This window comes from Semicossyphus pulcher, unplaced genomic scaffold, assembly GCF_022749685.1.
Source record: "Semicossyphus pulcher isolate SPU_LCO1_2020_fin unplaced genomic scaffold, fSemPul1.0.p SCAF_4, whole genome shotgun sequence".
Lineage (NCBI taxonomy): Eukaryota > Metazoa > Chordata > Actinopteri > Labriformes > Labridae > Semicossyphus > Semicossyphus pulcher.
Window position 1 is genome coordinate 5,502,136 of NW_027211715.1, and position 20,737 is coordinate 5,522,872.

A 20,737-nucleotide genomic window follows, 5' to 3' on the forward strand; every position below is an offset into this window, starting at 1 on the left:
AGTGTCCATCCCTCACCATGGCAGATTTAACATTGACATGATTATAAAAAAAGAATAATTATAATAACAACCATGATATATAATAATAATAATAATATTAACAATCATTATAATCATAATAATAATATACCTTATTATTATAATTTAATAATTAACAAAATATATTTTTCATTTTAAAGAGTATTTTAAAGTCATGAAATAAGAAGCTAATAAAATATGCTACTAAAAATCTCCTTTAACTCTGACTCCAAAAAACTGCTTTCACACAGGAAAAAAATCATCAGCTTGCCCAAGAAAAAAAACACAAACCGTGAAGTGATTTACCACATGCACTTCCTGTTTTACTTTTGTAGGTAAAATCCCTCATCATGTAAGTGTCTAAACTACAACAGCCATTGATATTCCAATATTAATACATTTATTTAGAGAAAAAGACAGAAAATTATTTGTAAAAAATTTTTTTCAGGCCAGCAGCTTAAGCTAGTCCTGATCCTGGTCTTTCTTGGTCAATGCGGCTTGTTTGACTTGTTTGCCACAAACAAACTGAAACCAGAGGGGAGGCCGCTCCTTTAAGCCATTTTCCTCTTCTCCTGCTCCTTCTTCAGCTTCTTCTCTTTCTATTTGGGGAAGCAATAAAAAAAAACGTAAGTACAGAAATGTCAAAAAATAGTTCAACAAAAACTACATTTTCAACTGCACTTGTTTGCCCTGCAGAAAAGTTTAAACACTTCACAAATCATGGAGGACAAAAAAAGGGCAATTTTGAAACACATAAGTTAAATGCTTTAGATCAGAGTAGCGTTGCAGTTGTCTCCAGTCTCCCCTACGACTTCTCCAATCTCATACATTGCCATGTAGGAAGCTGATACAGGAACATGCCCTACACGGCAAAATCACATGCTGAACCTGCAGTTTTTTGTCGCATGTTCTCAGTGACATTGAACCTCCTGCTGTGAGGCAGCCTGAGGGGCTACAGAAGTAAAAGTGTGTCTTTTACTGGCCTCTAGTGGTCAAAACATATCCACAAGACACCTTTGCTGCCCAAATACAAGGCCTTGATATTTCTTCATTAAAGTTTAGCTTGTTTGTTTCTTGCGCTCTCAGGTGGTACAGATGCTTCAGCTTTGAAAAGACCCGTCCAAGGCAACATCTGACCTCTGACCTTATAGAGCAAAATATGTTTATGAATAATGTATTAACATTAACAGCTGCAGACATGATGCAATGTTGTAAGAACCTTTATTATTGTTTATATTTACAGTTGCAGATGAGTCACAGACATCAGTTAAGACTCCTGGTGCTACATGCCATAAAAAGTGAAATTATTCACAGAATAAATTCTACTCTCAAAGTGAAATGTTATCAAAGTGCTCTAACTCAGAGAAAATATACTGTAACTAACATTACTGCAGCTACAGTACAACATTGATATACAGTGCCTCACAGGGAACAATGAAGAGTGGGGAAAAGTTGCTGTGTGAAATACAGACTGTGTGTGGTGTGCAGTGATTGTAGGCTCTATTCAAAAGGCTTAAGGGACTGTGTGAAAATGTTTTGGGGTGGGGAGAAGAGCTGTATCAATATTTAAACATTATATTAGACTAGTAAGAGGGGACAACTTATTTTGCTATAAATAAATTAAAATTGGAAAATAAACAATGATATGTTTCCGACGAGCTGATTGTGATGACAAAAATAAAGCTGCATATCATTGTCCTATAAGGAGCACATTTACAATTGACACTACAGCCATCAATTAAAACTATTTGGTCCCTTTTTAGTATTGTTCTTGCAAGTAAAGGCTGAAATAAAATATAAATCTAAAGTGACAAAAGGCATCAAAATCCTCCCTTCAAAACAAAACAAAGCCCTGAACCTTTTTCCTTTCCTTTTACCCCACCCTCTGATTATTGTTGCACAGTCCCTTAATTAGAGCAAAATATCTAAATCTAGCATGCACTAACCTGTTGGGTTTTATATACAAACCAGGTGAGATGTGTAACAACTATTTCTCACGAATGGCCTCAGGATCCCAACTCAAAATACAGTCGCTATCATTTTCAACCACTAGGGGCAGCCAAACCACTGCTAAACAGGCAGCGAAGTGGGCAGAATTAAAAGCTTTACACAATAACAGTGTGTGCTAATATATAACATACATCCACATCAAACTTGTGACATTTATTAACAATAAATAGACAATCTAGCAGAGGAGGCAGAAGAAGTACGTAAAGTCTGTGCTGGGGTACGTGTTCATCAATAAAGGCTCAGTGCAAATAAGTGTAAACATGATCCAAAGCTGTGGATGCTTCAGTGACGTGGTGGAGGTGAGGGTGCGCAGTGCTGGTCAGTCTGCGAATCCAGTGTGCGTCTTTCATTTCTCCCTGAGCAGGTACAACACGGTGGCCTTCACATAGTGTCCAAAGGCACAGACAGCCGACACCAGCCAGTGGGAGCGGAAACTGGGGTCAGAGTTCACCACGCATTTTGTTACGTCCACCTGTAACAGCAGAGAAGATGCAGAGTCAAAGGAAAAATATAACACGAGAAAAAAAAAAGAGATTCAAAGCAAATATGCAACTGAAAGACTTCATAAAATCCCACATGTGTTCCTGATTTGTAAATATTCTGAGGATCTGCTGTCTCAACATGTGCACATGCCCACAAATATGTTATTTCAAAGCCAGAGCCCACACTGTAACCTCGGTAACAGTGCTTAAAAATCGAGTTATATAACTAGAAAACTTGCACAGACAATGAAATTCCCCAGAGATCAGTAAAGTGCCCTGTCAGTCCTGACACTAAACACTTCTCTCTCCTCAGATCCTGCTCCTACACACTGACCTCGTATCCCACTGCAGAGACGTTACAGTTCGAGCTGCGACCGTGAAAAACAGGTCCCTCATTTGTGCTCATGAGGTCAGTTATACAATGCGTTGCTCTTTACTTTGTCACACTCCACTTCTCTTCAAAACAGAGCTGGCTTGGGTGCCATGTGTCTGAGCACGAGGGCGTTCATTTGTTCACTTGTTGAGCTCTCTCCAGCATAGCAGAACACAGACGGAGGCATGCTGCCAGGCCTTGTTGCTTCTTGTGCCTGAGTTCCTGCAGTGCTGTTTTGTCAGACAGGCTTTTCCCATTAGGACACATCTACATGCACACACTCTCTCTGAGGCAATGGCTCCAGCTAATGTCTAGCTTTTCATTTCTGTTGGTTTATCTTAAAGACAATCAGTCTTCTGCCTTTCTTATGCTTGTCCACGTCACATTGGAGTTACTGTAATAACGAGTTTCCCCATTAAATTGCGCTCTAGTCAACATCCAGTTGTAATCAGGCCAGCAGTTATCTGACTTGGCACTTCATAATATGTAGGTCTCTGAGAAGCCTAGTGACGCCACTGATGAGGCAAAGACTGTTATTAAGTGTTATTAAACACAAATTAAGTGTAAGTGCAAAGTATTTAAATGATCATATGACTGATATTAATCATACCACTGTCATTATATCATTATGACACTGTTCTCATCTCTACCATCCATCCTGTATGACATGAATGCATCATAAGGCCTCAATAAATGCAAAACTGCAAAGGTAAACATACTTAAAAATAATGAGCTGCTTGACTCTGCCGCTACTCTCCATTTCGTCTACATCTACACTACTATTATAAAAAACTGTCACAGCTCAACAGAACACATGAAAAAGTATCTACAATCCCAGCTAGCAGGGAACGTTCCCATAACATCGGCTAACATTACCTACTAGTTCTAATGACGTTTGAAAGGAAACGTTTTAATCTAATATTCAAAAAACGTTTTAAGGATGTTTATCATGTCAAATAAAGTTCTTGTAACGTTACAACTTAAACTAAGACAAAACATTTTAACTACAACATTCTGAAGATATTTTCAGGATGTTATTGAGGCCTGGGATTAAAAGGAACATTCTGGGAACCAAATTAAAACTTCCTGCTCAAAACATCACCAGAACATCGTAACATTCTCAGAACTATTCCCATGAAATGTAGCTTTAATTGCTCTAATCAGCATTGTATTTCTTCCTTATCACTTTATCCACATTTATCTTAAATGTTGTAGTCATATATTTTCCATTGCAGCTACTGAGCAGCGACTTTATATTTATCTCTTATACCAGCCAGGCAGAGCCGTCGCAGGGGGTGCGAGGCCCTGTGTGAACTTGATGTGCAAGGCCCAGCTCATTGACATGCATGCGCATAAATCACGGTCGCACGCACATAGATATTCCTAGTCCTACTGCACGTGTCATCTTGATGCAATACATTTTTAACAAGTAGAATAATACAGCATCAGCGAGATGGAGCATGCACTACTAACGACGCAATATCGAATATGAAAAACGCTGAATCATTTGTTGGGTTAGATTCTTGAGTATGTATAATGGGATTGGCAAACTGGAATTTCATTTCAGAATCATGGTGGGCCAACAGTCTTGAAAATATTATATATAGTAAAAAAAAAAGATGCAGGATGTGAAGCCAGGGTTGTCAGGTCCACGGTTTTCCTGTGGAATTGGGATACTTTTGAAGTGTTGCTGCGGACCCTGTGCGAGGCCCTTTAGAGGCGCGAGTGTGGTTGCACACTTCACACAGCCCATGCTGTTCTGACGGTTCTGCAGCCAGGGTATCAGTTCAATATCAAAGGGTCCTGCTTGCCATAGAGTGTGAAGATGATATAGCCTCTGGGAGCGACGGCAAACATGTCAGACGTGTTTGGCTTAGCCATCGTATAGCGATAAGGATTTCCAGCCAACACTTCCTTTTCCGTGTGCTGCATTGTTTACAGCAATTTGAGAAGCGACCGTGTGTTCAGATCAAAAGTGAAGCGAATTTCTCCCCCCCAGATATGTGTAAATCCACCGGAGGAGCGCCCGTTCATCTGTTTGCGGTGAGTCTCAGTTTCACTGTAAATAGTAAGTCACACAGCGGTTGCACTCTGCCTGACTTCAGCGGTATGAACCCGAAAAAAGAAACGGGTCTTAAGTTTGCTGAAATAACAAAATCATGATGCAGATTTTTAAAAAGTCAAAATGAAGCTTTGTCAGGTCTGTCCTCAAGAGGATGAGATGAGAATCTAAACGCTCACCGGCTTCCTCGTCACAGCCTCAAGCGAATTTGTCTCAACTTGCTTTTGCTCTCCTCACGGACTGTTTTTCCTGCATACGCTGCAGCCTGCTGATATGTGATTTGTCAATACTATTGGACTACAAATACACTACAAACAGAAACCAGAACACTTCCCGTACTACAATCCGGAGGTGCGCCCACAGATTTTACATTTTTAAGTAGACTATGTAAATAGAGATTAGCCATAGTGTTACATCATCACATTAACAAGTGATTATGTAAAAGCAGTTTCCTTACCCAGCCTCCTCTCCTCTTTAACCACGAGGCCAGGCTCTTGCGTACGAACTCCCCCAAGCAGTCGACGATGGTGTGGACCATCGCTGGGTGCCCGTGTCGAACACAGTCCACAGCCAGGGCTCCTGCCACGGCGTACAGAGACACCACCTTCCCCCACGTCACACCTGACAGGAGACACACAAGTTGTAGGGACAAAATGCACAGAGTCATTCATGTTCTGCTAACTGATGTATGAACACATTGTTAAACCATGCAAAAGCTAAATGTTATGCAAACAATTTTTTCGATGATGTAAGTGTTCATGACAAATGGTGAAGTGCTCTCTTGAGTCAAAGATGGATAAACAGTTTGTAAGACCTCAGCAGCAGCAGCAGTCGAGCATCATGCCTTCATACCCACAAAGAGAAAACCCAAACACAGGGATCAGGGCAGCAGGCTGCAGTACGCCTCACTAGATAAGTGTTCAGATCATTTTCCCAACCAAACTTTGTGCCGCCACACCATTTACAGTCAAAACCTCAGTCTATTTCTGCAGCGTTTACATATCCAACACATACAAACTGGGCCTCAACTTCATCCATCTTCTGCAACTGTGCTCTGATTCCTCCCTAAAATCTCGTCACTCTCTCTCTTTAGCTGTGAAATGTGGAGTTTAGGATGGTGCTCTTCAATGTGTGCACTGCATGTACACTGCTGTCTTACTCCTGGTGATGTTGGAGTTTAAGTTAGTTCGATCTTTCATCTTTTTGCTCCGAAAAAGAAGCAACTTCAACATAAAAGGAGATCTGAGAAGTCTTGCAGCCTCTCTTTGATTTTAGGCATCTTGAATGAGGTAATAATAACATGTTAATAATGTAATGTAATGTAAAATCTAATTTTACCTGGAACAGAGCCTGGGTCTGTTGAAGTTGGCAATGCTGCTTGGGTTGCGGTGAGCACTAAGGGTCATGTGGTAGGGTATTATAGGTATTGTGATGAGGGCACAAGCGGAGGGGTTTCTTCACTGAGCACTTATCCTTATCATTAGTGTCAGTGTTGGGGCTGGGTTAGGGTTACCCCGTAACCTAACCTTAACCCCCCATCTTCCTTGCTCTCTTTTCTCTCCTCTCTTCCCTCATGAAAATGAGGGAGTAGTGGGAGGAAGAGCTCAGAGCCCGGTGCGGCAGGGGTGAGTGCTAGCCCTGGACAGAGCACCTGGCTCTGCCTTCTCTGTCTTCTTACTAACACACCTGTCTCTACAAACTCTTCTCTCTATCCTTCTTTCTATATTTTTTCACACTCTTGTGTGTTTAATTCCAATTCTATGTATCAGCTGTAGTGTTGCTACATTATTTACTTTTGCTTTGTTCAGTTTAAACACCACAGATTCAGTTTGCAAAACTGATGAGGCAAAGTGTCAACTGAAAATCACAGGGAGGCCATTGGAGGCCATTCAGAGCCATGTGTAGGGTAGCTGGTATCAGCATTGTCAATACCTGGAGCTTGCATGAACAGAGCCTGGGTCTGTTGAAGGTGGCAATGCAGCTTGGGTTGCGGTGAGCACTAAGGGTTTAAGTATTGGCATGAGGGCACAAGTAGAGGGGTTTCTTCACTGAGCTCTTATCATTACGGCACAAGAATCTTGTGTTTAATTTAAATTCCCAAAGCAGACTGAACCGTCAGCGTGAACTTAGAAGTAATCAAGTTCAGGTAAATGTTATAATAAGTCAATGACTCTAGCTGTTGTGTTTGTGCCTTATATTAAAGATGAACATTTTTTTACCACCGTCCTGATCTCAGATCTTATTATTTAATCTTAGAGGGGTTTTTAATTGTTGATTTTAGCTGTTATAATCCATAATGGTTTTCATACCCTACAGTACCAGAACACTCTCTTTTCTCATGTCCACCACACCTATACTCTGTCATTTAAAACCTTAAACCCTGCGGTCTCGAAAGTATTATTGTTCCAGATCACCCAACCTTTAGTCTTCTACTCTTTTCCAGACTTTGTGTATAAAAGGAAGCACTGGAGACTAGATCCATTGCTTCTGGCAGATAAGAGTTTTCTTACACACATATTTTCACACATTAAAAGATTTAAAATGAGTGTGCAATAAGGCAATGCAAGCATACTAAAGATATGAATTGATATCGTTTGCCTATTGAAGCCTATCCCAGCTGTCATTGGGAGAGAAGCGAGGTACACCCTAGACTGATTACCAGTCGAACTAGCGACCTTCTAGCTGTAAGGCGACAGCGCTAACTACTAAAACCACTGCATAAAAACAAACAGATTTTAAAATGGGTTAACAGTACTATAACATTCTGTCAGTGAGTTGAATCTCAATTATTAGGAGAAGAAGGCAGATAAACTCCTGGCCAAGCAAATGGCCTAAAGCAGCTGATTTGTGCAGTACGGACATATAAATCCAATAATAACTCTCCTCTTAATACTGGTCTGGTTTCCATCAACTCCTGAGGGAAATAACAGGCTCTTCAGCAGCTAAATGCTCCACTATCTGCACCAGCCTGCTGCTACATTTGTCTGTCTGCCATGTGTCACCGTCAGAAAGTTTACAGAAGGTTTATCAGGGCTTTTTTCATTGAAAACAGCTGCCTGTGTCTAGAAAAAACCCCTGATGGAAGTGCCGAGACTGAACCAAAATATTTTAAAAGATGACTTTAAAGAGACTGGAACACTCTGTAGAGCTGAGGGGAAATGAGACACTGCTGAAAATTCTCTTTAGACTTCACACAATGTTACACACCCTAATTTGATCCATACTGATCGCAACTGCTTTAGGAGGAAGTTTCAGAAAAGGCCACTCAGACCAAAAATACTTCTGCGTGGTGTAGCGTGGGATGTCGTTTATCTGTGCATGTGGAAAGCTGCATGACATTTGTGGCTGAGCTCGGACATATTAGACATTTCTTTGGTCTTAATCTGCTGCTGCACACGACTTCCTCTTCACACAGTGACGTGCTCTGACACCGTGATCACATAACTCCTGCTTCAGCCTCTGTACACTGGCTCCCAGTATGTTTAAAGGTCGAATTAAAGATTTTACCGAGGCTCAGGGTGGTCTAAGACCCTTCTTAAAACGTACTTTAGTCAGAGAGTATTTTTTATTCTTTTAAAATTTTCCACCTGATTAATTGGCTGGCTGCCTATTCAGCCTTGTAACATGGATTTCTTTCAAAAATAAAGGTTACTATTATTAATATTATTATTATGTTTGGACTGGCAGCTTTATTGTATATCCAAGTTTACACTCTTAAAATTAAAGGCTACATTTCATCTATAGAATTATGCAAAATACTAAAAGCAATTTGTTTAACTCATATAAATCCCTAAATATACACACACCACACTTAGACGTGGAGTAGTTCCTCTATCTCTGCACATACCAAGGAACAGACTAGCCTAATTCTTTGTCTTAATTACCTTTGCGGCAGACTGCTTTGTCACATACCCTGAGGACTAACCCAGCTGCAGCTTGTGTCTGAACTCCATGGGTGGGGTCCAAACTGTCTTTAACAATCACTTGCTCCAGCAAAAACTTAACCTTATATGGTCTGAGTGTTTTCCCTACGGTTCCTTTCCTGTAAGGCGATAATGACGGCAACAAAATGTTTCTGACTAAGTGTCCTGTTAGTAAGAGGTGTCTGCATGAACAAGGAAGCTGGAATCAGTGAACATCAGTTCTCCAATCGTTCAATAGCTTTATTGTTTTTGTCTCAACCCTTGAAGTTCCTCCTCATCGATGAAAGCCAAATGAAGAACTTCCCTAAAAGGACAAACCCTCTGTAATCTTCCTTTTTGTTCGAGTTCATGTGCATGTAGCTCAGAGATAAACCCAGTAACAAAGCACTGAAGTTACTTCCCATGAGGCAGCCTACATGCACGGCTTGATTTACAGAACAACCAGATTTAGATTGGGGCCTCCTACCTGTGGAGAAAATGTCTGCAGCCACAGCCAGGAAGGCATCGGACACAATGCTCTCTGACGCCACTGTGATGTTCAGCTGTCGCGCTACGTTGCGGTAAACGTTGGGTCGAAGGTACTCCAACTCATCACCTGGAAAAAAACACAAAAGATTACATTCAATCAAAACAAAAACTTCTGTTTAATGTGTGTGGTTACTCTGACCTTAAAGACTCACAAATAAAACGTTGACTGTATTAGCAATAAAACACACCATTGCTTGATTAAATACTCTCTTTGCGTTTGCTACTAGAGCCTGACTTGGTCTGGTATGACCAAAAGAGACCAATTCAGTGCTGTTTTTTTGGCCTTATATTATGGGAAGTTGTCTCCTTGTCCCTTTTGACGGTTAGCAAACAACATAAAAATGCCTAAAAGCTTCTATGGGTTGGGCTGCACTACCAACGGGATAAAGAACTAAGTTATTGTAAGCATCTGGATTAAAAATTGAGCCTTAAAAAAGAAGCCTGGAAGACAAAGGGTGCAAACAACCCTAAGCTTTCTACAGCCATTTTTTTATTGTTCAGTTTTTTGTTGCATATTGTGGCATAGTTTTCCCCTTTGGTGGGCAGGGTTTTTTCAGATCAAGAAATATAGCTAATGGTATACAGCTCATGGAAGCTAATACGAGCTAAAGTTAGCAAATGGCCGACTTTTTTACTCTTCTTCACTCCTGCTTCTGTTACAATAGCTTAGCGTTTTGTCTAAATGCTACTTTGTGGTTCAGCATGTAACCCCATGATACCTCTCTCATTAAACATTAAGATAAAATCTGACATTATTGAGCTTTAGAGGTGCTCATTCATGTGTTTTGATACCTTTAGACAAAGCCAGGCTGGCTGTTTCCACCTGTTTTGCCAGTCTTCCTGCTAAGCTAAGCCAACTGGCTGCTGGCAGGGGGTTAGCTAAGCTTTGTATAAAGACTGGTAGCTGAGGGAAACAGCTAGCGTGTGGCTCTTGCTTAAGGCACTAAGTTCTTTGGGTCCCCACAGGTTGTCACAGAAATAGTCAGGCACATAATTGTTGTTCTTAAACAGCTAGCTAAGATAAGCTAATTAGCTAGTCTCTATCTCATATTAACTGCACATACGAGGGAGTGATATCCATCTCCACATGTATTTCTCAGCAGGAAGTATTTTCCAAAATGTATAACCTTATGTCACAGGTAGATGTTGTTGTAACCTAGATGAGTTCATATTCTGTAGACTGTAAAAGACACAAAGTCCAGGTTATGGATCTAATCTCTTCAATGGATTCTAATCTAAGAGGTTCCCCACCCTGCTTTACCACAGTTTGTGAACTCATTAAAGAGTCTCTCTGCTGCAAAGAGTTCCCAAACATTTCCACAGGACATGAGCCCACCTTTTTTAATAAACAGTCTTTGTTAGAGCTGGGTTTCCAGTGAACTGAATGATTACTTAATCTGGAGGTGGAGCGGAGCCTGAAATGTTAAAGTGAAACCTCAGACACTGTAGTTGAGGTATTCTCCTTTCATAGTGGGCAAACTTCCCTGGAGTGAAATATGATTTCAATGAAACTGCGTAGCTGTTTTCTAGGGAATCCGAGGGATCGTTTTAAGGTATTTCAGTGGAAATAAGAGATAATCCCACACCATATTTAGGAACGATTTGATGTCAAACAGGACCATCACCAAGAAATATTAAGGTTATGTCTTTCTACCACTAAAAAGTCCCGAAAGATCTGTTGACAAAAAAAAGTTGATACTATTTCCAATGTTTAATATATTATTTTTTGTGTGTAGGCCTTTTATGGTTTTATTAGAGCCCGACTGATATGGGATTTTAGAGACTGATACTGATCCCAATATTTTTAAATTTTTTGGCTAATATGGAATTTTTTGCTGTAAGGATTAAAGATATTTTCTTGCACCAACTTGACTATGCAAAGGGACTCTTCCATATACAAGTAGGCCTACCTTAGTTAAAGAATATTTAAAATGTTATGCATTGTCAACAGAATGTAGACTGACTACCATAGTCAGCTCAGCTGTGATGTTTTACAATATGTGCTGAAGACAGTGCAGAGTATTGTAAACAACTGAGTCTGGGCGCCTGCTAGAAAAAGTACGTAATCACAGCAATAAGTTTGAATACCAGCATAAAGCCTATATTCATAAATACATATATGGGAAAACAAAAATAACGATACAGATATATTTTTGTCACTCCCTATATCGGCCTGCCTGTATTGGCTGATTGATGGCTATATCGGTCGGGCTATAGATTTTATTGTTGTAAAAAATTTAATCAAAAATATTTGTGTTAAGCTTTTTTAAAACCCATTGTGTGTAACTTCTAATTATATTTTACAATTTCATTATTCAATTTTTTTAAGTAAACAGTAGTTTAGGTGGCCAAATTTCCTAAAGAAACTTATTGACAGGACCTCAGCTGCAAGAAAAAATAGATAGATGGACAAATAGATAGAGACTTTATTGATCCCGAGGGAAATTTAGGAATAACCATCTGTAGAAATAGGTCTGTGTGTATGACGGTCTAGTGTACACTTTATACAGTATTTGGTAGGCTATCTAAAACTTACCCAGCCACAGCAGCACCGACGATATGTCTCCCAGCGCCCCACCTGATGCAGCCAGTCCATGTTCAGGCTTAGACCAGCCTATCCCAGCACGGTTCAGCCTGGAGTGAATGTAGTCCCTGCACAGTGCTTTGGCCTGGGACACCAGCTCCTTGTCGGTGGGCGAGCGGTCAAACACTTCAGCAGCGAACACAGAGGAGCGGCGCAACATCTCCATGCCCCCCCGTCATCCGCCGCGTACTGAGCTGCTCACCTCCCCGCCTCCAGCGCCTCTCACAGCGGCCACTGCACCCCGGTGCGCACGCCCCCACTCTCTCTCTCCCTTTTCAGAAGATAATAAAGACCTCTGGAGATTATCCTGCATAACAAACACGCGGATTAGTTTGTGGACATCTTCTGATAGCCTGGATAAAGCTGTCAGAGTCTAATAAAGCTGCAGGTTATATGAAACTCATGCTGGAGAGAAGCGAGAAAAAGTTTAAAAACAGATCAGAAAAGTTATAAGTTACCATTAATACGTCCATACTCGTTTATAAAGCAGACAAGGGTAATTAAATTCCACTTACCCCCGAATTCATAGGCTAAATGTTCCCGCACTTTAATGTTATCCTAAGCGGGCTGCATTCTCACTTGTCACTGAGCAGGAAAGTGGTTTTGACCACTGACTTTATGAACTCTTGATTTGCTGCCACAGCACGGCACCGTAAAAAATCCAGTTTATAGTCTGACAGGCTTTCCTTCTAAGGGCACTTATTGTGAAGTCCAAAGGCGGAGATAAGAGGACAAACACAGGCCCCGCCCCTTTCCCCATCCGCCCCCATCCTAACCAATTCATGCAGCACACACACACACACACACACACAGGCAGACACACACACGCTCAGGACATGACCTAATGGTATCTCAGCTATTTATCATACCTTTACCTATTAAAGGTGTGCCTGCGTAATTACAACATCAAATCTGAACTGAGAGTATGATAGTCTTTCATCTTTTATTTACTCAACAGGAAACCCACAGGAGCCCGCCAAAATAAAACATTTATTTTTCTCTAAGTCATCCTGAATTTGTTAGCAGTACTAATTAATTAAGAGTAGGCTGGGAAGAAGTGCTTAGAAACTGTTATAAGTCAACAGTGAATATACAATATAAATGATATATTAATTCACAAGGGGGATTTATGAAGAAGAAATAAGATGAGACAGGATATAGAACCCTTTAAGGGACACTGAGTTTGTGGAAAGAGTCTGAAAATCCCCAAACACTAAATCCTATATTTGCAAGATGCAACAAATAGCACACTTTCTTTAGACCATGCCTTCATTCTACAATCCTGGCTTTACGTTATAAATGTTCTAAAAAACCTGAGTGACGTCACAGTCCAAACAGAGCCAAAAAAGACAGTTTTACATTATGCTAATAGAAATTTGTAAAATAAATACCCTTGTTTGAGGTTTCATTTCAATATGTATACATTTTATTAAATATAACTAAAATAAAGTACCAATCCGGATGCAAAATTGCACTATTTTTAATGCAAAAAACAAAATCAAACACCTCAACAAGGCCTCAAGATGTTGACAAATGAAATACAATAGAATCAAATAAATACTTAAGTTGCCAAGGTGTTTTTTTCAGGAGAGTTATTAGAGAAGATCAATACCACTCATGTCTATTCTTTAAATATGAAGCTACAGTATACTTCCAGATTTGCTTAGCTTTCCATCAAAACTGGAGACAGGTGGCTAGCTTCAACGTATGAGATATAACATGTTTATTTGTGAGTACTGGAGAAAATATTTCGTCATATTCAGACAGAACCAGGCTAGCTGTATCTTGTCTATTGGTGACGGGCAAATTTGAATGAGGTGTGAAGGGAGGTTGGAGTTGTAACAGGAGGAAATAAGGTGAAAGCACACAAGCAAGTAGTGTCAGCATGCTTACTATGTTGTATTTCAAATGAGGAAGGTCAGTTACTTTGAGTTCCTTCTTTGACAAACTAATCCAGCTGTTAATAGAGTCAACAACAACCAGGAAACCAAAACATTGCATTATCTCAGCTCTGTCTATTGTCTTATTAGATGAAGGCTGTGGGGTAATTGTATAAAGAACAGGAGCAGCAGATCCACTACTTGGATCTAAACATAATGACAGAGGTTATTAAACACCAGAAAGCACAAATTGTTTCTTTTGGTTGTGTAATTTTGACTCTTTTAACTCTGACAGCAGACAGGTAGCAGCTCCACACCTCCTCCACTCCCCAACAGAAAACCGTTTGAATAGATCTCTTGGCAGACGAGCAATATTGTCAATCCTGGGGAAGACACCCCGCCCTCTGCTCGCGTTGTTTGGACATGCCTGAGGAATGCCCTGCTTTGTTTATGACTGCATGACAGATATGAATATCCTTGTTAATATTGCACACACAAAGACCGGCTCTTCAAACTGGAACTGAAAACTTGATCACAAAAATCCACTCATCAAAACCTTCATTTGCAACACAAAACCTTCTGTATTACTCTCAGAAGGTTTTGATGGGCGGTGAGAGCTAACATGGGGGCTGGGGGTTCTGGGTTAGGGTTAGATACCTTGTGTGAAAGGCCCGGTGCTAGCTGCCCTACCTGTAGGAGCAGCTGAAAAACCACAGCCAGACATGACAACTGAAGAGCCACAAGTGGCTGTGGCCTCCAAAGAACCAGAGGTGTTGCACCTGAGGAACCAAAGCCTGACGTAACACCTGAGAAACCACAGCTACTTGTAACACCAGAACAGCCACAGGTAGCTGTGGCCAGAAGAAAAAGGCAGGAGCAAGTTTAAAAATATCATCCAGATAGGCAGTTCTTGGCATACAAGAGGTGCTGCCCTCCATGAAACCAGAAAATTTAACCAGAAAATGGAGCAGAAACCCCTGAGGAATCACAGGTAGATCCTGAATCTGAAGGACAACAGGAAGCTGTGACGCCTGAAGAACCTCCAGCTGCATGAAACCACAGCCTGAACTAACTCCTGAGGAACCACAAGTAGCTGTAATCCCAGAAGAACCACCTGTGGAACTAAAGGTTGCTGTGGCAACAGAAGAACAGGTAGTTGTTGCACCCGATAAACCAAAGCTGGACTTACCACTTGAGAAACAACAGGTAGCTGCAGCAAGACAAAAAGGTAGAAATCGATTAAAAACGTCATCAAGATAGGCAGTAACTGTCATACAAGAGACTCTGCCCTCCACGAGAAGAAGAAGAAGTCTGCATGGAACCACAAAATGGAGCAGACTGCTGAACCTGAGCAGTCTGTGAAACCAACAACTTCGAAAGAAACCCCTGAGGAAGGACAGGCAGATCCTGCACCTAAGGGACAAGAGGAAGCTGATATTTCTGAGGAACCTCAAGCAGTTGCTGAATCTGTGAAACCACAGCCTGACCTAACACCTGAGGAACCACCAGCAGCTGTGGCCCCAGAAGAACAGGTAGCTGTGGCCCCAGAGAAGTCAAATTCTGTCACAACATCTGAGGAACCACAACTAGCTGTGTCCCCTGAAGAACCACAGGCAGCTGTAGAACCGGAGGAACCACAGTGTGAAATGAGGCTGCCTTTCATCCGTATCCTGCAGAGAGAGCCGTCAACACTGCAGACTCCAGGGGAGGCTTCCTATCAGCAGACAGGAGTTAAGATGGTGGAAGTTGTTAAGCTCAACTTCATAAGAGACAAAGATGAGCTGACCATCAAGCTGGAAAGTGAGCAGGCAGCTTTGGTTGCTGAGGTGCAGCATCTAAAAGAAAAGCTCCACACTCAGACAGCTCTGGCTGCTGAGGCTCACATAAAAGATGAGACAAGGATCAAGCTCCTCCAGCTGGAGTTAATCGACAGGGAGACCACTGAAAAGGAGGTTCTTCGCAAAGTCAGGAAGCTGGAGGAAGCTCTTGCAAAGGAAAAAGACTCAGGCAGAGAACCACCTAAAGAAGGAAAAACTGCAGTGGCAAGAGGAACAGACCCGTCTCCTGCAGTTAATAAAAGACCAACAACAGGCCCTGCAGGAAAAACCAGCCAGATATGAACATCTTGTTGTGGCATCAGAAGAACAGGTGGCTGTGGCCCCTGAGGAACCACCGGCAGCAGAGGAACAAGAAGAACCACAGATAGATGTGGCACAAAAAGAACCACAGGCAGCTGTGGCCCCAGAGGCGTCCAACACTGTCACAGCATGTGAAGAACCGCAGGCAGCTGTTGACAGAACTCGTGATCCTCCCCTCCCATCATAACCCCTGAAACAAACAACTTGAAATCTTTTGTTCTAAGAACGTTCTGAGAATGTCATGTTTGTAATGTAATGTTTTGAGTGGGAAGTTTAATTTGGTTCCCAGAACGTTCCTTTGAATAGCAGGAGAACATTCTCTCTTGCAGTGAGAATGTTCAAATAACATTTCAGGAACGTTTTATAAATCACGTTCTGATAGTTCAGGCCGTACTAACATCCTGAAAAGATCCTCAGAATGTTGCAGTTAAAATGTAATGTCTTAGTTCAAGTTTTAACATGACAAGAACATTACTTGAAATGATAAACATCCTTAAAACGATCTTTGAATATTAGATTAAAACGTTTTCTTTCAAACGTCATTAGAACTTGTTGGTAATGTTAGCCGATGTTATGGGAACGTTCCCTGCTAGCTGGGGAGGAGGAGTGAGGCTGATCCGAGTCCAGGGAGAGTTTATACGGCTGAATTTACCAAATAGCTCAGAGGGAAAAGTTTGCGTGATGTCACAAGATGATTGATGCTAAATTGATTAGTTTAATTGATTGAATTGTCATAATTAGGACAAATGTTATGAGTGCAGTTCGTAGTTAATTGCAAAGAGAGGACATGTTCTTTGGAAAGGGTTCTCTGGGTTTTCATCGCCCTCATTTCTTTGCTTCTATTTCGCCGTTTTAAGGTGCATTCCAGTACTTTAGTTGTGCACAACCTTGGCTGACATGCAAGAGACACAAAAACTCCCAAAACTCTCGCATCACTGCAATTCATCTTTGAGTCCATCATGTTAGTGCTCATGTCTTTATAAAACCCATATCCTCAGGTCTTTACGCACAGGCACAAAACATTTTGTCTTAGTTAAAGTTTTAACATCACATGAACTTTACTTGAAATGATAAACATCCTTAAAACGTTCTTTGAATATTAAATTACAATGTTTTCTTTCAAACGTCATTAGAACGTGTAGGTAACGTTAGCCAATGTTATGGGAACGTTCCCTGCTAGCTGGGATTAATGCTCGTTAATCTAATGAGAAATGTTAAGCAGAAGTTACCTAGTTTATTTGAGTCTATCATAGTTGTTAAATGTAGGTACTCTTCACTCAAAACAGAGTAAGTGCAAATTGTTACTTCAATTTTATTGAGTAGATTCTACAGGTTGCTTTTTAAGTGTGGGTTATTGATGTTTACATTGCACATTGACACTATATTTCTTATTTTGCCACCATCTTGAACATTCCTGCACAGATGGACAGCTCTTCATTACACTCATTGTACATTTTTATATCATATTGTTTTATATTTGTTTCTTTAGTATCTCATGTTATTCTATTTCCCCGTTAATCATTTTCCACTAAACCACTAAGACTCATTTCTTGCAAGTGTAAATTGTGTGTTATTTTATAACACAAATGTTTTTAATTCAGGGATAAATGCATGTTGTGTTAACTGGGAGGGAAGAAACATGATCTGATAAGGGAAAATTTTAGTGTTTTTTAAACAGCTGTCATGATCTAGAAACTGGCGTCACATACTGTTGAAATGTAAAGGAACTTTAATGAATACCTACAATATAAGACTCTACCACTAAATACTTGGCACATATCTGCAGGTCTAATAAATCCGCAACACACAACTGCACAGAAACAACTGAGTTTTAACACAAAGTCAGAGAAACTGTGATTGAACTTTTATTTGTTAGGTTTTCAAAGGTATAACACGAGGACTACATGAGGGCATTCAGAAGCATGATGACATGCTGGACAATAAATAGGAGTAACTTACTGCATGTTAAACGTGCAACAGTCGGTCTCTTACGCACAGAATGTCAGATGGTTTGGAGACGACCTCCATCATCACCTTAATGTTACAGCTCCAGTGGCTTCTCCACACACGCGCGCACACACACAACACATGCACACAGAGGGTAAAGTTTCCAGTCTTAATACAAAAAAATATACCAAATAATGCCATGGTTGCATGTAGCACACTAAATAACCGACAATAAGCGTCATTGGTGTCTTCAATAAGTCAGCTCCAATTTGTCTAACTGAGTCTGACACACAGCAAGTACCGTTACTTAAAAATATGTTCTTCTGATTTGCTTTTAGAGGGAAAATATTTTACACAGAGTAAACACTACACAGTATTTTCTCAAGCTGTTATCCCTATGCAGAAAAAAACAGGATACATTTGGTTACATCTGATATTAAAGAGAGAAACGTAGCACCAAACTGGCCAGAATGCTGCCTAGCTAATGGGGAGATTAAAGCAGAACAGCTCCCTTTTGAACAATTTAAACATCCTTCTGTTAACATCACAATTGCTTGCATGTTGCCAACCGAACAGCAGCGTGGATTCCTCAGAACTTCCCATGCATCTCCAAAATTCACTTGTAAACGTATTCAGACTTTCCATGATCTTTCTGCTCGCCTCCATCTCACACACATCTCTGACTCTTTCAAAGTTCCTACGATCCTGTACCTTCATTTTCCACATACAGAAAATCATCATTGTCCCAGTCATAGCACAGTGCTGCACCCAACAAAGCTTCAGTCATTGCCCTAATTTAAGCCCTTTTTGTTGGAGTTGGTCCCATTTAACAGTATTTCCCATCAGTCTATATGTTCAGCACTACGCATGCAAAAAACTGATCAAAATATACACGTCTCCCTTTCATGATATCCTGCACACAGGAACAAATCTTATCATTTACATCATTATTCAAAAAAAGCACAGACGATTAGAATTAAATCCTTAAGCTGAGAAATGTTAAACTGGCAGTATGTGTCAGTCTCCAGTCAGTCATCGAACAAATCTTCACTTAAAAATTACACCGAAAAAGAGACAGGAAAGTCTTTCTGCTGTCCCAGAGGCCCAGCCTCCAGATGCATGATGTTTGATTCAGTTTCCATTCAACTCAAAGGGACCTCCTTTAGGTATGAGCAGGCTCATCCGGCCCGTAGTGCTGGCTGCGCTCTTGATCACCTCCATCCATCTGTGAAGACAAGACAGCAGACACAGTGTTAAAAGTGTTCCTCCATGACTTACAGAGGAGTTCAAGCAGTGTTTAAACCTGGGACCTGTTTTTAAACATTTGGGGTTTATTGATGGAGGGGATAAAAAATGTTTACAATTTCTCTAGTTGAGTGCTTTAGGCTGGCGCCGCTTGTTTTACCTCTGACAGGCTCAGATTGTTTTTAGAAATAAATTACTACAGAATGTTACACAGAAAGGAGTATTATGGCCGTGTTAAATACAAAAAACTAATAATAATATGAGAATAAAGTCGGATTTTTATGAGAATTAAGTCTTAATTCTAGGTTATTGTTAGCCTATATGTTATTATGAAGGAGAATATCAGAAGAGCAGACAGGCGCCTGCTCTAAAATGAGGAACATGGAGCATCTTGTGAAGTTATACTTGTAAATAATCACACAGAAGGCTTAATACAACTTTAGGCACAGCTATATTTATTGAACACACCCGGTAGTGGGGAAGCAGAGCATACATCTCGCTCCTAGAGCTCCTAGTCTCCTAGGATTTGCTGCAGACTGTTATTGTATAACACGTAGTAATGCACAAGCACATTAAATAGCTTTATATTCAGTATAGGCTTCCCAAATATGAAATACTTATTCTTTTGGCACATCAGCACCACATTGTTTTAAGTATCATGAGTCTGAAAAGAGATTTTATTTGAAAATGAGTCGTGATTTTAGCGCAGACGGCTGGTTGCTCTTCTGATATTCCCCTTCAATATAACATACAGGCCAACCATAGACTAAAATTACGACTTAATCCTCCTAATCTCAGATTTTGTTTCTTTACTCTCTTGTACAGAAATAAACCTAAATGATTAACATTATTTTAAACCAAAAACAGGCATTACATCACTCTCTTAAAAGCTACCAGACTCCATTGACAGAAACAGCTATTTTACTTTACAGAACTTGTGAGTTGCTGGTCTATCGCTGCATTAATCGGTTACTCTTGACTTCTGCAAGGTAAATTACTTTTTTTGTTAATGAGTCTGGTGGCTCTAAAAAAAAGAGATACACCCGCTGTTTCCGGCTATCTTACCCTTTAACAAAAAGGTCCGTCTCTGCAGGGATGCTTTCTGTTTTCAGACCGTCAGAATAACGATAACCTGTTGGCTCACAAGCCTTTTAAGTGGACGTACTTTAGGGCACATTTTCCCTCAAGAATTATGTTGCAGTGGTTACAGCTTGTTGTGCGGCTGTTTGCGGAAGTGATGTAGTGGGGCAATACTATAACTTTTTGTTAAAATATCAGTCATTTAGACCCTTAGATTTGTTAAAAAAAAAAGGGCACAGGTCTAAAAGTACCGTGTTAAACGTGCTACAATGTCCAAGGAGTTAGAAACAAGTCACGTACCTCTCAAAGGTGTACTCGCTTTCTGCCCGGAAAAAGTAAACATGAGACTTGAACTGCAGTTTGAAGACGTACTCCTTGTGGATGCTGTCCGACTCTTCTGGGGTGCTGACTGTGTAGCCGAGCAGAGGGAGGCTCGCCAGCGGGAAGTCGTCCTGCAGACAGACATG

General features: G+C 40.7%; 3 protein-coding genes across 4 annotated transcripts in view; 1 reads left to right on the forward strand and 2 right to left on the reverse strand.

Moving 5' to 3' along the window:
- Positions 1–1,243: 1,243 nt before the first annotated feature.
- Positions 1,244–12,645, reverse strand: boka (BCL2 family apoptosis regulator BOK a). The gene is made up of 5 exons (XM_069680133.1): positions 12,496–12,645; positions 11,933–12,287; positions 9,335–9,463; positions 5,403–5,566; positions 1,244–2,500 (listed from the first exon to the last, which is right to left on the reverse strand). Exons 2-5 carry the CDS (start codon positions 12,144–12,146, stop codon positions 2,375–2,377), a joined length of 633 nt encoding a protein of 210 aa, XP_069536234.1. The 5' UTR covers positions 12,147–12,287; positions 12,496–12,645; the 3' UTR covers positions 1,244–2,374.
- A 2,543-nt stretch (positions 12,646–15,188) lies between these two features.
- LOC138607215 (uncharacterized abhydrolase domain-containing protein DDB_G0269086-like) lies at positions 15,189–16,185 on the forward strand. Its single transcript, XM_069679793.1, has 2 exons — positions 15,189–15,867; positions 16,001–16,185. The coding sequence occupies exons 1-2, from the start codon at positions 15,189–15,191 to the stop codon at positions 16,183–16,185; spliced, it is 864 nt and encodes a 287-aa protein (XP_069535894.1).
- A 1,662-nt stretch (positions 16,186–17,847) lies between these two features.
- Positions 17,848–20,737, reverse strand: part of farp2 (FERM, RhoGEF and pleckstrin domain protein 2) — a 33,882-nt gene continuing 30,992 nt past the window's right edge. For both annotated transcript variants that reach the window (XM_069679664.1, XM_069679665.1), the window contains 2 exons: positions 20,571–20,722; positions 17,848–19,170 (listed from right to left, as the gene is read on the reverse strand). In XM_069679664.1, the coding sequence (XP_069535765.1) occupies positions 19,077–19,170; positions 20,571–20,722 (246 nt within the window). In that variant the 3' untranslated portion in view covers positions 17,848–19,076. The remainder of the gene's footprint in view (positions 19,171–20,570; positions 20,723–20,737) is intronic.